The 13,271-nt window shown below is 46.5% G+C and overlaps 1 protein-coding gene across 4 annotated transcripts in view; it reads left to right on the top strand.

The window, feature by feature from the left end:
• stam (signal transducing adaptor molecule (SH3 domain and ITAM motif) 1) overlaps positions 1 to 12,249 on the top strand; it is a 41,499-nt gene extending 29,250 nt beyond the window's left edge. For all 4 annotated transcript variants that reach the window (XM_036986804.1, XM_036986803.1, XM_036986802.1 and 1 more), the window contains 4 exons: positions 3,395 to 3,449; positions 5,392 to 5,539; positions 11,562 to 11,671; positions 11,888 to 12,249. In XM_036986804.1, the coding sequence (XP_036842699.1) occupies positions 3,395 to 3,449; positions 5,392 to 5,539; positions 11,562 to 11,671; positions 11,888 to 12,065 (491 nt within the window). In that variant the 3' untranslated portion in view covers positions 12,066 to 12,249. The remainder of the gene's footprint in view (positions 1 to 3,394; positions 3,450 to 5,391; positions 5,540 to 11,561; positions 11,672 to 11,887) is intronic.
• The last annotated feature ends 1,022 nt before the right edge of the window (positions 12,250 to 13,271 follow it).

Below are 13,271 nucleotides of genomic sequence, written 5' to 3'. Positions count from 1 at the left end.
TGATTTCCAAACTACAAGGGAAGGGCCTTCAGATGTACAGCCTTGTTAAAGCCTTCAAGGGAAAATTACTCCTCCTGGCCTGCCAAGTAGAAGCCAACAATCTCACCCACTTTTTGACACTACTAGTCTGTTCCCTATCAGATGACCAGGGGGAGAATTATACATTGCTGCTGCGTGCTTTGAACAGGGAGTTTTTTTCTCATAGTTTTGAGGATTTCAAAGTGTTGGAAAATGACATGCGGTTGGTTTCCTCTCATTTCACCTTCATTGTGGACCACGCTCCCACTGACTTGCAACTTGAGCTGATCGGTCTGATGCAGTGATTGGAGAACTAGTCAAAACAATGTCACTGACGAGGTTCTATGCATCTCTCGATGAACAAAACTTTCCAAAGATTAGGAGTTACAGTAGATATATCTGTCAACAGTCATACTGGGAAAATAATTGCCCAGGCCTGATCTAGAGGGTAAGACTGACTAACTCTTACAGCTAGAGGGTATTTTATTTATCTTATTTAACCTTTTATTTAACTAGGCAAGTTAGTTAAGAACAAATTCTTATTTACAAGGACGGCCCACCACAAGGCAAAAGGCGTCCTGCGGGGACGGGGACTGGGATTATAAATAATAAAGAGGGGACAAAACACACATCACGACAAGAGACAACACTACATAAAGAGAGACCTAAGACAATAACATAGTAAGGCAGCAACACATGACAACACAGCATGGTAGCATCACAACATGACAACAACATGGTAGCAACACATGGTAGCAGCACAAAACATGGTACAAATATTATTGGGCACAGACAACAACACAAAGGGCAAGAAGGTAGAGAGAACAATGCATCACACAAAGCAGCCACAACTGTCAGTAAGAGTGTCCATGATTGAGTCTTTGAATAAAGAGATTGAGATAAAACTGTCCAGTTTGAGTGTTTGTTGCAGGTCGTTCCAGTCGCTAGCTGCAGCAAACTGAAAAGGAGTGACCCATGGATGTGTGCTTTGGGCACCTTTAACATAATGTGACTGGCAGAGCTGGTGTTGTATGTGGAGGATGAGTGCTGCAGTAGATATCTCAGATAGGGGGGAGTGAGGCCTAAGAGGGTTTTTTATAAATAAGCATCAACCTGTTGGTCTTGCGACGGGTATACAGTCCTATAAGGAGCATTGGTGGCAAATCTGATAGCCGAATGGTAAAGAACATCTAGCTGCTCGAGAGCACCCTTACCTGCCGATCTAAAAATTATGTCTCTGTAATCTAGCATGCGTAGGATGATCGTCTGAATCAGGCTTAGTTTGGCAGCTGGAGTGAAAGATGGGCAATCACAATAGAGGAAACCAAGTCTAGATGTAACTTTAGCCTGCAGCTTTGATATGTGCTGAGAGAAGGACAGTGTACCATCTAGCCACACTCCCAAGTACTTGTATGAGGTGACTACCTCGAGCTCTAAACCCTCAGAGGTAGTAATCACACTGATGGGGAGAGGGGCATTCTTCTTACCAAACCACATGACCTTTGTTTTGGAGGTGTTCAGATCAAGGTTAAGGGTAGAGAAAGCTTGATGGACAGTAAGAAAGCTCTGTTGTAGAGCATTTAACACAAATTCCGGGGAGGGGCCAGCTGAGTATAAGACTGTATCATCGGCATATAAATGGATGAGAGAGCTTCTTACTGCCTGAGCTATGTTGTTGATGTAAATTGAGAAGAGTGTGGGGCCTAGGATTGAGCCTTGGGGTACTCTCTTGGTAACATGCCGTGGCTGAGACAGCAGATTTTCTGACTTCATACACTGCACTCTTTGAGGTAGTTAGCAAAGCAGGCCAAAAACCCCTCAGACACCAATACTCCTCAGACGGCCCACAAGAATTGAATGGTCTACCATATCGAAAGCTTTGGCAAAGTCAATAAAAATAGCAACATTTCTTAGAATCAAGGTCAATGGTGACATCATTGAGGACCTTTTTAGGGTTGCAGTGACACATCCATAACCTGAGCTGAAACCGGATTGCATACCAGAGAAAATATTTCAAGGCATCAAGAAAGCCAGTCAAGAAAGCCAGTCAGTTGATAATTGACAAGTTTTTCCAACACTTTTGATAAACAGGGCAAAATAGAAATAGGCCTATAACAGTTAGGATCAGCTTGATCTCCCCCTTTAAATAAAGGACGAACTGTGGCTGCCTTCCAAGCCATTGGAACCTCCCCAGAAAGGAGAGACGCTTTGCGATGATAGGGGCAGCAACCTTAAAGAAGAAAGGGTCTAAACCATCTGACCCAGATGTTTCTCTGGGGTCAAGTTTACAGAGCTCCTTTAGCACCCCGGATTCAGTGACTGCCTTCAGGGAGAAACTTTGTAGCAGGGCAGTGGAAAAAGCTGGAGAAACATCGGGGTTAGTCTCATTAGAAGGGGTGGGAGATGAGGAAATGTTGGACAGTCAAGGAGGCATGGCTGAGTCAAATAGGAATCCTGACTTAATGAAGTGGTGATTAAAGAGCTCAGCCATGTGCTTCTTGTCAGTAACAACCACATCAACATTAAGGGACATGGGCAGCTGTGAGGAGAGTTTATTCTTCAGGTCTTTAACCGTTTTCCAGAACTTCTTGAGGTTAGACCCACAGAGAGAGAACTGCTTCTTAAAGTATCTAAATTTCGCCTTCCGGATAGCCTGAGTGCACTTATTCCTCATTTGCCTGGATGAGAACCAGTCATTCTGAGTATGCGTTTGCTGAGCCTTTCGCCAATGCAATTCTTGAGGTGGAGTAACTCTGCAAGATCACGGTCGAACCAGGGGCTGAACCTGTTTTTTAATTCGAATTTTCTTTATGGGGGCGTGTTTGTTAACAATACCATTAAAAATATTAAAAAAGAAGGTCCAAACGTCAAGCTGATTCTATACAATTTTACAGAGACCAGGTCATGAAGGAAGGCTTGCTCATTAAAGTTTTTTTTTTAGCAATTGTCTATGACAAATCAGGACAGGTCGTTTCACTGAGCAGCCATTACGAACACAGGCTAAGGGTAAGAATGACTAACTCTTACAGCTAGAGGGTTAGTTAGCTAGTTTGTCATTCTTACCCAACTAACACACTAGCTGTAAGAGGTAGTTAGTAAGACTGACTAACTCTTACAGCTAAACGGTAAGAATGACTAACTCCTACAGCTAGGGGCTAAGACTGAATGGCTAACTTCTACAGCTAGAGGCTAAGATTGACTGACTGACTGACTGACTGACTGACTGACTGACTCTTGCATCTAGTGGGTAAGACTGACTAACTACTGTCATTAATAATTTATTTAACTTGTTTCTTAATTAAAACACTAGTTGCATTTAGAATGCACTATACAGTTACAAAACATTACATAACATTGTGTTTCTTGTTCTGCTAAGGTGCCTGCAACCAGATGTGTCCCCTCATTGATCAGAAGCTTGAGAGCACTGACAGGTACGGTATTCAGCTTACACCTTGCTGACTGACTGGTTGACTGACTGGTTGGTTGACTGACTGGTTGGTTGACTGACTGGTTGGTTGACTGACTGGTTGGTTGACTGACTGGTTGGTTGACTGACTGACTGGTTGACTGACTGACTGGTTGGTTGACTGACTGGTTGGTTGACTGACTGACTGACTGACTGGTTGGTTGACTGACTGACTGGTTGGTTGACTGACTGACTGACTGACTGGTTGGTTGACTGACTGACTGACTGGTTGGTTGACTGGTTGGTTGACTGACTGACTGACTGGTTGGTTGACTGACTGGTTGACTGACTGACTGGTTGGTTGACTGACTGGTTGGTTGACTGACTGACTGACTGGTTGGTTGACTGACTGACTGGTTGGTTGACTGACTGACTGACTGACTGGTTGGTTGACTGACTGACTGACTGGTTGGTTGACTGACTGACTGACTGACTGGTTGGTTGACTGACTGACTGACTGACTGGTTGGTTGACTGACTGACTGACTGACTGGTTGGTTGACTGACTGACTGACTGGTTGGTTGACTGGTTGGTTGACTGACTGACTGACTGGTTGGTTGACTGGTTGGTTGACTGACTGACTGACTGGTTGGTTGACTGGTTGGTTGACTGACTGACTGACTGGTTGGTTGACTGGTTGGTTGACTGACTGACTGACTGGTTGGTTGACTGGTTGGTTGACTGACTGACTGACTGGTTGGTTGACTGGTTGGTTGACTGACTGACTGACTGGTTGGTTGACTGGTTGGTTGACTGACTGACTGACTGGTTGGTTGACTGGTTGGTTGACTGACTGACTGACTGGTTGGTTGACTGACTGACTGACTGGTTGGTTGACTGACTGGTTGGTTGACTGACTGACTGGTTGGTTGACTGACTGGTTGGTTGACTGACTGGTTGGTTGGTTGACTGACTGGTTGGTTGGTTGACTGACTGGTTGGCTGACTGGTTTCTTGGCTGACTGGCTGACTGGTTGCGTGGCTGACTGACTGACTGGTTGCTTGGCTGACTGACTGACTGGTTGCTTGGCTGACTGACTGACTGGTTGCTTGGCTGACTGACTGACTGGTTGCTTGGCTGACTGACTAACTGGTTGCTTGGCTGACTGACTGACTGACTGGTTGCTTGGCTGACTGACTGACTGACTGACTGGTTGCTTGGCTGACTGACTGACTGACTGACTGGTTGCTTGGCTGACTGACTGACTGACTGACTGGTTGCTTGGCTGACTGACTGACTGACTGACTGGTTGCTTGGCTGACTGACTGACTGACTGACTGGTTGCTTGGCTGACTGACTGACTGACTGACTGGTTGCTTGGCTGACTGACTGACTGACTGACTGGTTGCTTGGCTGACTGACTGACTGACTGACTGGTTGCTTGGCTGACTGACTGACTGACTGACTGGTTGCTTGGCTGACTGACTGACTGACTGACTGGTTGCTTGGCTGACTGACTGACTGACTGACTGGTTGCTTAGCTGGCTGACTGACTGACTGGTTGCTTGGCTGACTGACTGGTTGCTTGGCTGACTGACTGGTTGCTTGGCTGACTGACTGGTTGCTTGGCTGACTGACTGGTTGCTTGGCTGACTGACTGGTTGCTTGGCTGACTGACTGGTTGCTTGACTGACTGACTGGTTGCTTGACTGACTGACTGACTGACTGACTGGTTGCTTGACTGACTGACTGACTGACTGACTGGTTGCTTGGCTGACTGACTGACTGACTGACTGGTTGACTGACTGACTGACTGACTGGTTGCTTGGCTGACTGACTGACTGGTTGCTTGGCTGACTGACTGACTGGTTGCTTGGCTGACTGACTGACTGGTTGCTTGGCTGACTGGCTGACTGACTGACTTACTGACTGGTTGCTTGGCTGACTGACTGACTCCTGTGTTTCAGGAAGCATTCAGAGCTGTCAGAGCTGAATGTGAAGTTGATGGAGGCTCTGTCTCTTTATGCTAAGCTTATGAATGAGGACTATGCCATGTACACAAAGCTACAGACCCAGCAGTATTACATGCATCAATCTGCCAACGCAGCACAACAGGTAGGTCACTCATCTCTCTCTCTTTCTTGCCCTCTCTCGTTCTTTCTCAAAATACGGCCCACAAATGCACGGTAGAAAGATAAAAATGTATTGCTGGTTCCCGAGTGGTGCAGTGGTCTAAGGCACTGCATCTCAGTGCAAAAGGAGTCACTCAGTCCCTGGTTTGAATCCAGGCAGTATCAAATCCGGCTGTGATTGGAGTCCCATAGGGCGGTGCACAATTGGCCCAGCATCTTCCGGGTTTGGCCGGGGTTGGCCGTCATTGTAAATAAGAATTTGTTCTTAACTGACTTGCCTAGTTAAAATATGGGTTCAATTAAACACATTTTATAAATGTATTTTAAACATTGTTGAACGAAAACACAGTTTTCTCTAAGGAAAAGAGGGGGAGTTGGCTACAGAACCTGTATATGAAAGGCAATGGTAACGTGGGAGGGTTGAGAGAGACTACAGAACCTGTATATTTTAATTTGGTAAATCAGCTTGTTTCTTAACCAGGCACTAGAAGGCTGGTGGTGACTGGTTAGCTACAGGGAAGTAATTACTGACTTAGCAGACGACCACCACCAGTTTGTGATAGTAGTAAGGATGAAATACAGCTATTTGACAAGACCACCTTCAACTTTTTAATGAGGTAACGTTTGGTCTATACGTTTGGTATTCAGAACCCTTGACTTGTTCCACATTTTGTCCTTATTAGAGGTCGACCGATTATGATTTTTCAACGCCGATACCGATTATTGGAGGACCAAAAAAGGCCGATACCGATTCATCGGCTGATTTAAATAAATATTTTATTTAATTTTTTTGTAATAATGACAATTACAACAATACTGAATGAACACTTATTTTTAACTTCATATAATACATCAATAAAAATCAATTTAGCCTCAAATAAATAATGAAGCATGTTCAATTTGATTTAAATAATGCAAAAACAAAGAAAGTAAAAGTGCAATATGTGCCATGTAAAAAAGCTAACGTTTAAGTTCCTTGCTCAGAACATGAGAACATATGAAAGTTGGTGGTTCATTTTAACATGAGACTTCAATATTCCAAGATAAGAGGTTTCCGGTTGTAGTTAATATAGTATTTATGGGACTATTTCTCTCTCTGCCATTTGTATTTCAAATACCTTTGACTATTGGATGTTCTTATAGGCACTTTAGTATTGCCAGTGTAACAGTATAGCTTCTGTCCCTCTCCTCGCCCCTACCTGGGCTTGAACCAGGAACACATCGACCACAGTCTCAAAGAAAACCATTAGTAACACACTACGCCGTCATGGATTAAAATTCTGCAGCGCACGCAAAGTCCCCCTGCTCAAGCCAGCACATGTCCAGGCCCGTCTGAAGTTTGCCAATGACCATCTGGATGATCCAGAGGAGGAATGGGAGAAGGTCATGTGGTCTGATGAGACAAAAATAGAGCTTTTTGGTAAAAACTCCACTCGCCGTGTTTGGAGGAAGAAGAAGTATGAGTACAACCTCAAGAACACCATCCCAACCGTGTAGCATGGAGGTGGAAACATCATTCTTTGGGGATGCTTTTCTGCAAAGGGGACAGGACGACTGCACCGTATTGAGGGGAGGATGGATGGGGCCATGTATTGCAAGATCTTGGCCAACAACCTCCTTCCCTCAGTAAGAGCATTGAAGATGGGTCGTGGCTGGGTCTTCCAGCATGACAACGACCCGAAACACACAGCCAGGGCAACTAAGGAGTGGCTCCGTAAATGCAAACAAAGGTTTCTGTACCAAATATTAAGTTCTGCTTTTCTGATGTACCAAATACTTATGTTAATGTAACGGTTGTCGTCGTTGGAAGGAGAGGACCAAAGCGCAGCGTGGTAAGTGTTCATCCTTTTTTTTAATCAAACTGAACACTTTACAAATACAAAATAACAAAATGAAAACCGAAACAGTTCTATCTGGTACAGACACACAGACTGAAAATAACCACCCACTAAACACAAAAGGAAAACAGGCTACCTAAATATGGTTCTCAATCAGGGACAACGATAGACAGCTGCCTCTGATTGAGAACCATATCAGGCCAAACACAGAAATAGAAAATATAGAAATACTAACAGACTGCCCACCCCCACTCACGCCCTGACCATACTAAATAAAGACAAAACAAAGGATTCAAGGTCAGAACGTGACAGTACCCCCCCCCCCCCCCCCCCCCCCCCCCCCCATTCCAAAGGTGCGGACTCCTGCCGCAAAACCTGAACCTAATAGGGGAGGGTGTGGGTGGGCGTGGACCACACTTCACCACAGTTTTTCCTCTGCCTCATTGTCCGCCTCCGTGGCCTCTTACGAGCGGCGACCCTCGCCGACGACCTCTGACTGGGGACCCTAGAAATGGGTCCCGAACGGGCGGCGCCGGGCAGGCGGGAGGCTCCGGCGGCGCCGGGCAGGCAGGAGCACCTGTAGGGAGAAGACAGAGAGCCTGGTGCGGGGGGCTGCCACCGGAGGGCTGGTGCGTGGAGGTGGCACCGGATAGACCGGACCGTGCAGGCGCACTGGAGCTCTTGAGCACCAAGCCTGCCTGCCCAACCTTACCTGGTTGAATGCTCCCTGTAGCCAGGCCAGTGCGGCGAGGTGGAATAGCCCCGCACTGGGCTGTGCTGGCGAACCGGGGACACCATGCGTAAGGCTGGTGCCATGTACGCCGGCCCAAGGAGATGCACTGGGGACCAGATTCGTAGAGCCGGCTTCATGGCACCTGGCTCGATGCCCACTCTAGCCCGGCCGATACGAGGAGCTGGAATGTACCGCACCGGGCTATGCACAAGCACCGGGGACACCTTGCGCACCACCGCATAACACGGTGCCTGCCCGGTCCCTCTCGCTCTCCGGTAAGCAGGTCTCCTACCTGACTTAGCCACACTCCCCGTGTGCCCCCCCCAAGAAATGTTTGGGGCTGCCTCTCGGCTTCCAGCCGCGCTGCCGTGCTTCCTCCTCATACCAGCGCCTCTCCGCTTTCGCTGCCTCCAGCTCTGCTTTAGGGCGGCGATATTCCCCTGCTTGTGTCCAGGGTCCCTTGCCGCCCAGAATCTCCTCCCAAGTCCATCTCTCCAGGTACCGCTGCCTCTCCTGCTGCTGCTGCCTCCACGGGGAGTGTGGCCAAGATTTTAGGAAAAATTTGTAGACCACCAAATCTGGTTAATCCTTGGGAGCGATTTCCAAACGCCTGAAGGTACTACGTTCATCTCTACAAACAATACTACGCAAGTATAAACACCGTGGGACCACGCAGCCGTCATACCACTAAGGAAGGAGACACATTCTGTCTCCTAGAGATGAACGTACTTTGGTGCGAAAAGTGCAAATCAATCCCAGAACAACAGCAAAGGACCTTGTTTTAGATTAACTGTCTTCAAAGTAATGACTCGGGACGTCGGGTTTGAAATGAAAGCTTATTTTAGTAATAATACTTGTTCACGTTACATTTAACAACTTTAGATTCTACAGAGCAATGCAGGTAAGATGCTAGCGGAAAATCAGCTTTATCACTTTGCACCTGCACATAACTGGCGCATTATCTCTCTCATTCCTGTCGCAAGGCATTCTGGAACTTGCAGTCAAAAGCGTAATTCAATACTAACCAATACAATTACATATGTAAATAACTGTAAAGAAATATATTCAGATACAGCTCCATGAATTAATTTAAACTTTAACTCTAACACATTAAAGTTACAACACCTTGTGAAGATGCTGGAGGAAACCGGTACAAAAGTATCTATATCCACAGTGAAACGAGTCCTATATCGACATAACCTGAAGCCACTGCTCCAAAACCGCCATAGAAAATCCAGACTACAGTTTGCAACTGCACATGGGGACAAATATTGCACTTTTTGGAGAAATGTCTTCTGGTCTGATGAAACAATAATAGAACTGTTGGGCCATAATGACCATCGTTATGTTTGGAGGAAAAAGGGGGAGACTTGCAAGCCGAAGAACACCATCCAAACTGTGAAGCACAGAATCCAATAAAATGTTATTTGTCACATACACATGGTCAGCAGATGTTAATGCGAGTGTAGCGGAATGCTTGTGCTTCTAATATCTAAAATGTTATCTAACCTAACAATTTCACAACAACTACCTTATACACACAAGTGTAAAGGAATTAATAAGAATATGTACAAAAAAAAATATATGAATGAGTGATGGCCGAACGGCATAGGCAAGATGCAGTAGATGGTATAGAGTACATTTATATACATATGAGATGAGTAATGTAGAGTTTGTAAACATTAAATAAAGTGTGCATTGTTTAAAGTGGCTAGTGATACATTTATTACAAATGTATTATTAAAGTGGCTAGAGATGAGTCAGTATGTTGGCAGCAGCCACTCAATGTTAGTGGTGGCTGTTTAACAGTCTGATGGCCTTGAGATAGAAGCTGTTTTTCAGTCTCTCGGTCCCAGCTTTGATGCACCTGTACTGACCTCGCCTTCTGGATGATAGCGGGGTGAACAGGCAGTGGCTCGGGTGGTTGTTGTCCTTGATGATCTTTTTGGCCTTCCTGTGACATTGGGTGGTGTAGGTGTCCTTGAGGGCAGTTTGCCCCTGGTCCGGTGATGTTGTACAGACCTCACTACCCTCTGGAGAGCCTTACGGTTGTGGGAGGAGCAGTTGCCGTACCAGGTGGTGATGCAGCCCGACAGGATGCTCTCGATTGTGCATCTGTGACAAGCTGAATTTCTTCAGCCTCCTGAGGTTGAAGAGGCGCTGCTGCACCTTCTTCACCACGCTGTCTGTATGTGTGGACCATTTCAGTTTGTCCGTGATGTGTACGCCGAGGAACTTAAAACTTTCCACCTGTTCCAGTACTGTCCCGTCGATGTAGATAGGGTGCTGCTCCCTCTGCTGTTTTCTGAAGTCCACAATCCTCTCCTTTGTTTTGTTGACATTGAGTGTGAGGTTATTTCCCTGATCCGAGGGCCCTCACCACCTCCCTGTAGGCCATCTCGTCATTGTTCGTAATCAAGCCTACCACTTTAGTGTCGTCTGCAAACTTGATGATTGTGTTGGAGGCGTGCATGGCCACGCAGTCATGGGTGAACAGGAAGTACAGGAGAGGGCTGCTTTGCAGCATCATGTTGTGGGGATGCTTTGCTGCAGGAAGGACTGGTGCACTTCACAAAATAGATGTCATCATGAGGAGGGAAAATTACGTGGATATAGTGAAGCAACATCTCAAGACATCAGTCAGGAAGTTAAAGCTTGGTCGCAAATGCGTCTTCCAAATGGACAATGACCCCAAGCATATTTCCAAAGTTGTGGCAAAATGGCTTAAGGACAACAAAGTCCAGGTATTGGAGTGGCCATCACAAAGCCTTTGACCTCAGTCCTATAGAAAATGTGTGGGCAGAACTGAAAAAGCGTGTGAGCAAGGAGGCCTACAAACCTGACTCAGTTACACCAGTTCTGTCAGGAGGAATGGGCCAAAATTCACCCAACTTATTGTGGGAAGCTTGTGGAAGGCTACCTGAAACGTTTGCCCAAATTGAACAATTTAAAGGCAATGCTACCAAATACTAATTGAGTGTATGTAAACTTCTGACCCACTGGGAATGTGATAAAAGAAATCAAATCTGAAAAAAATAATTCTCTCTACTATTATTTGGAGGTTTCACGTTCTTAAAATAAAGTGGTGATTCTAACTTTTTTTTATTTTTTTTATTTCACCTTTATTTAACCAGGTAGGCTAGTTGAGAACAAGTTCTCATTTACAACTGCGACCTTTAGACAGGTAATTTTACTAGGATTAAATGTCAGGAATTGTGAAACTGATTTTAAAGGTGTTTGGCTAAGGTGTATGTAAACTTCTGACTTCAACTGTATATATAGATAGATATATATATATATATATATATATAGATAGATAGATAGATAGATAGATAGATAGATAGATAGATAGATAGATAGATAGATAGATAGATAGATAGATAGATAGATAGATAGATATCTATATCTCTAGTATTCTGTGTTTGTTCCCCCAGGTGTACCCGGGTCAGTCTGGAGGGTCCTATGGGATGAGCGGTCCAGGAGGGGTTCAGCAGGGATACAGTGTTCCTCTGGAGCAGCTACAGACTGGCCAGCCAGCACCCAGGTAACTGTCCTAACAACCATTCACACACACCTAACCCTAAAGGAATCTTCACAAATGGAGCTGATGGAAGTCCGTTTGCTTTGCGTTCCAAAAATTCAACCGCACAAATATACATAGAACTACATAAAGAGCGACGCTAACAGACATCCGTCAGCTCCGTTTGGGTAGACTTTACCTACTGTAGATCCTTTAACCTGCTGTGTGTGTGTGTTCTAGTGATGTCCATATGTACATGGGCCAGCCTCCAGTCTACAGTCCAGCTGCAGAGGGCTTGTCCTACCAGCCTCCAGCCAATCAGCCATCCGGCTACAGCTCCATCCCCAACCCTGGCCAGAGCCTTCCACACCCACCTGACACACAGCAGCACCCCTACCCCGAGAAGGCTCTTCTATAGAAAACACTACGCACACTACGCCATGCTACACGTTACGCCATGCTACACGCTACGCCACGCTACGCCATGCTACACGCCACGCTACTACACGCCCCGCTACACGCCACGCAACACGCCACGCGCACACTCCATGCACACATTACGCTACGCCATGCTACACGCCATGTTCACACTACGCCACGCTTCACACTACGCCACACACCCATACTACAAACTGCACACACCACACACCCACACTGCAAACTACACACGCCACACACCCACACTGCAAACTACACACGCCACACTGCAAACTACACACGCCACACTGCAAACTACACACGCCACACTGCAAACTACACACGCCACACTGCAAACTACACACGCCACACTGCAAACTACACACGCCACACTGCAAACTACACACGCCACACTGCAAACTACACACGCCACACTGCAAACTACACACGCCACACTGCAAACTACACACGCCACACTGCAAACTACACACGCCACACTGCAAACTACACACGCCACACTGCAAACTACACACGCCACACTGCAAACTACACACGCCACACTGCAAACTACACACGCCACACTGCAAACTACACACGCCACACTGCAAACTACACACGCCACACTGCAAACTACACACGCCACACTGCAAACTACACACGCCACACTGCAAACTACACACGCCACACTGCAAACTACACACGCCACACTGCAAACTACACACGCGCACTGCAAACTACACACGCGCACTGCAAACTACACACGCGCACTGCAAACTACACACGCGCACTGCAAACTACACACGCGCACTGCAAACTACACACGCGCACTGCAAACTACACACGCGCACTGCAAACTACACACCCGCACTGCAAACTACACACGCCACACACCCGCACTGCCTACTACACACCCACACTACACACGCCACACTGCAAACTACACTCGCCACACACCCACACTGCAAAACTGCAAACTACACTCGCCACACACCCACACTGCAAAACTACACACCCACACTGCAAAACTACACACGCCCACACTGCAAAACTACACACGCCCACACTGCAAAACTACACACGCCCACACTGCAAACTACACACGCCCACACTGCAAACTACACACGCCCACACTGCAAACTACACACGCCCACACTGCAAACTACACACGCCCACACTGCAAACTACACACGCCCACACTGCAAACTAC

This window comes from Oncorhynchus mykiss, chromosome 8, assembly GCF_013265735.2.
Source record: "Oncorhynchus mykiss isolate Arlee chromosome 8, USDA_OmykA_1.1, whole genome shotgun sequence".
In the NCBI taxonomy this organism is placed as follows: Eukaryota; Metazoa; Chordata; class Actinopteri; order Salmoniformes; family Salmonidae; genus Oncorhynchus; species Oncorhynchus mykiss.
This window is presented reverse-complemented; position numbering and strand designations above follow the sequence as displayed.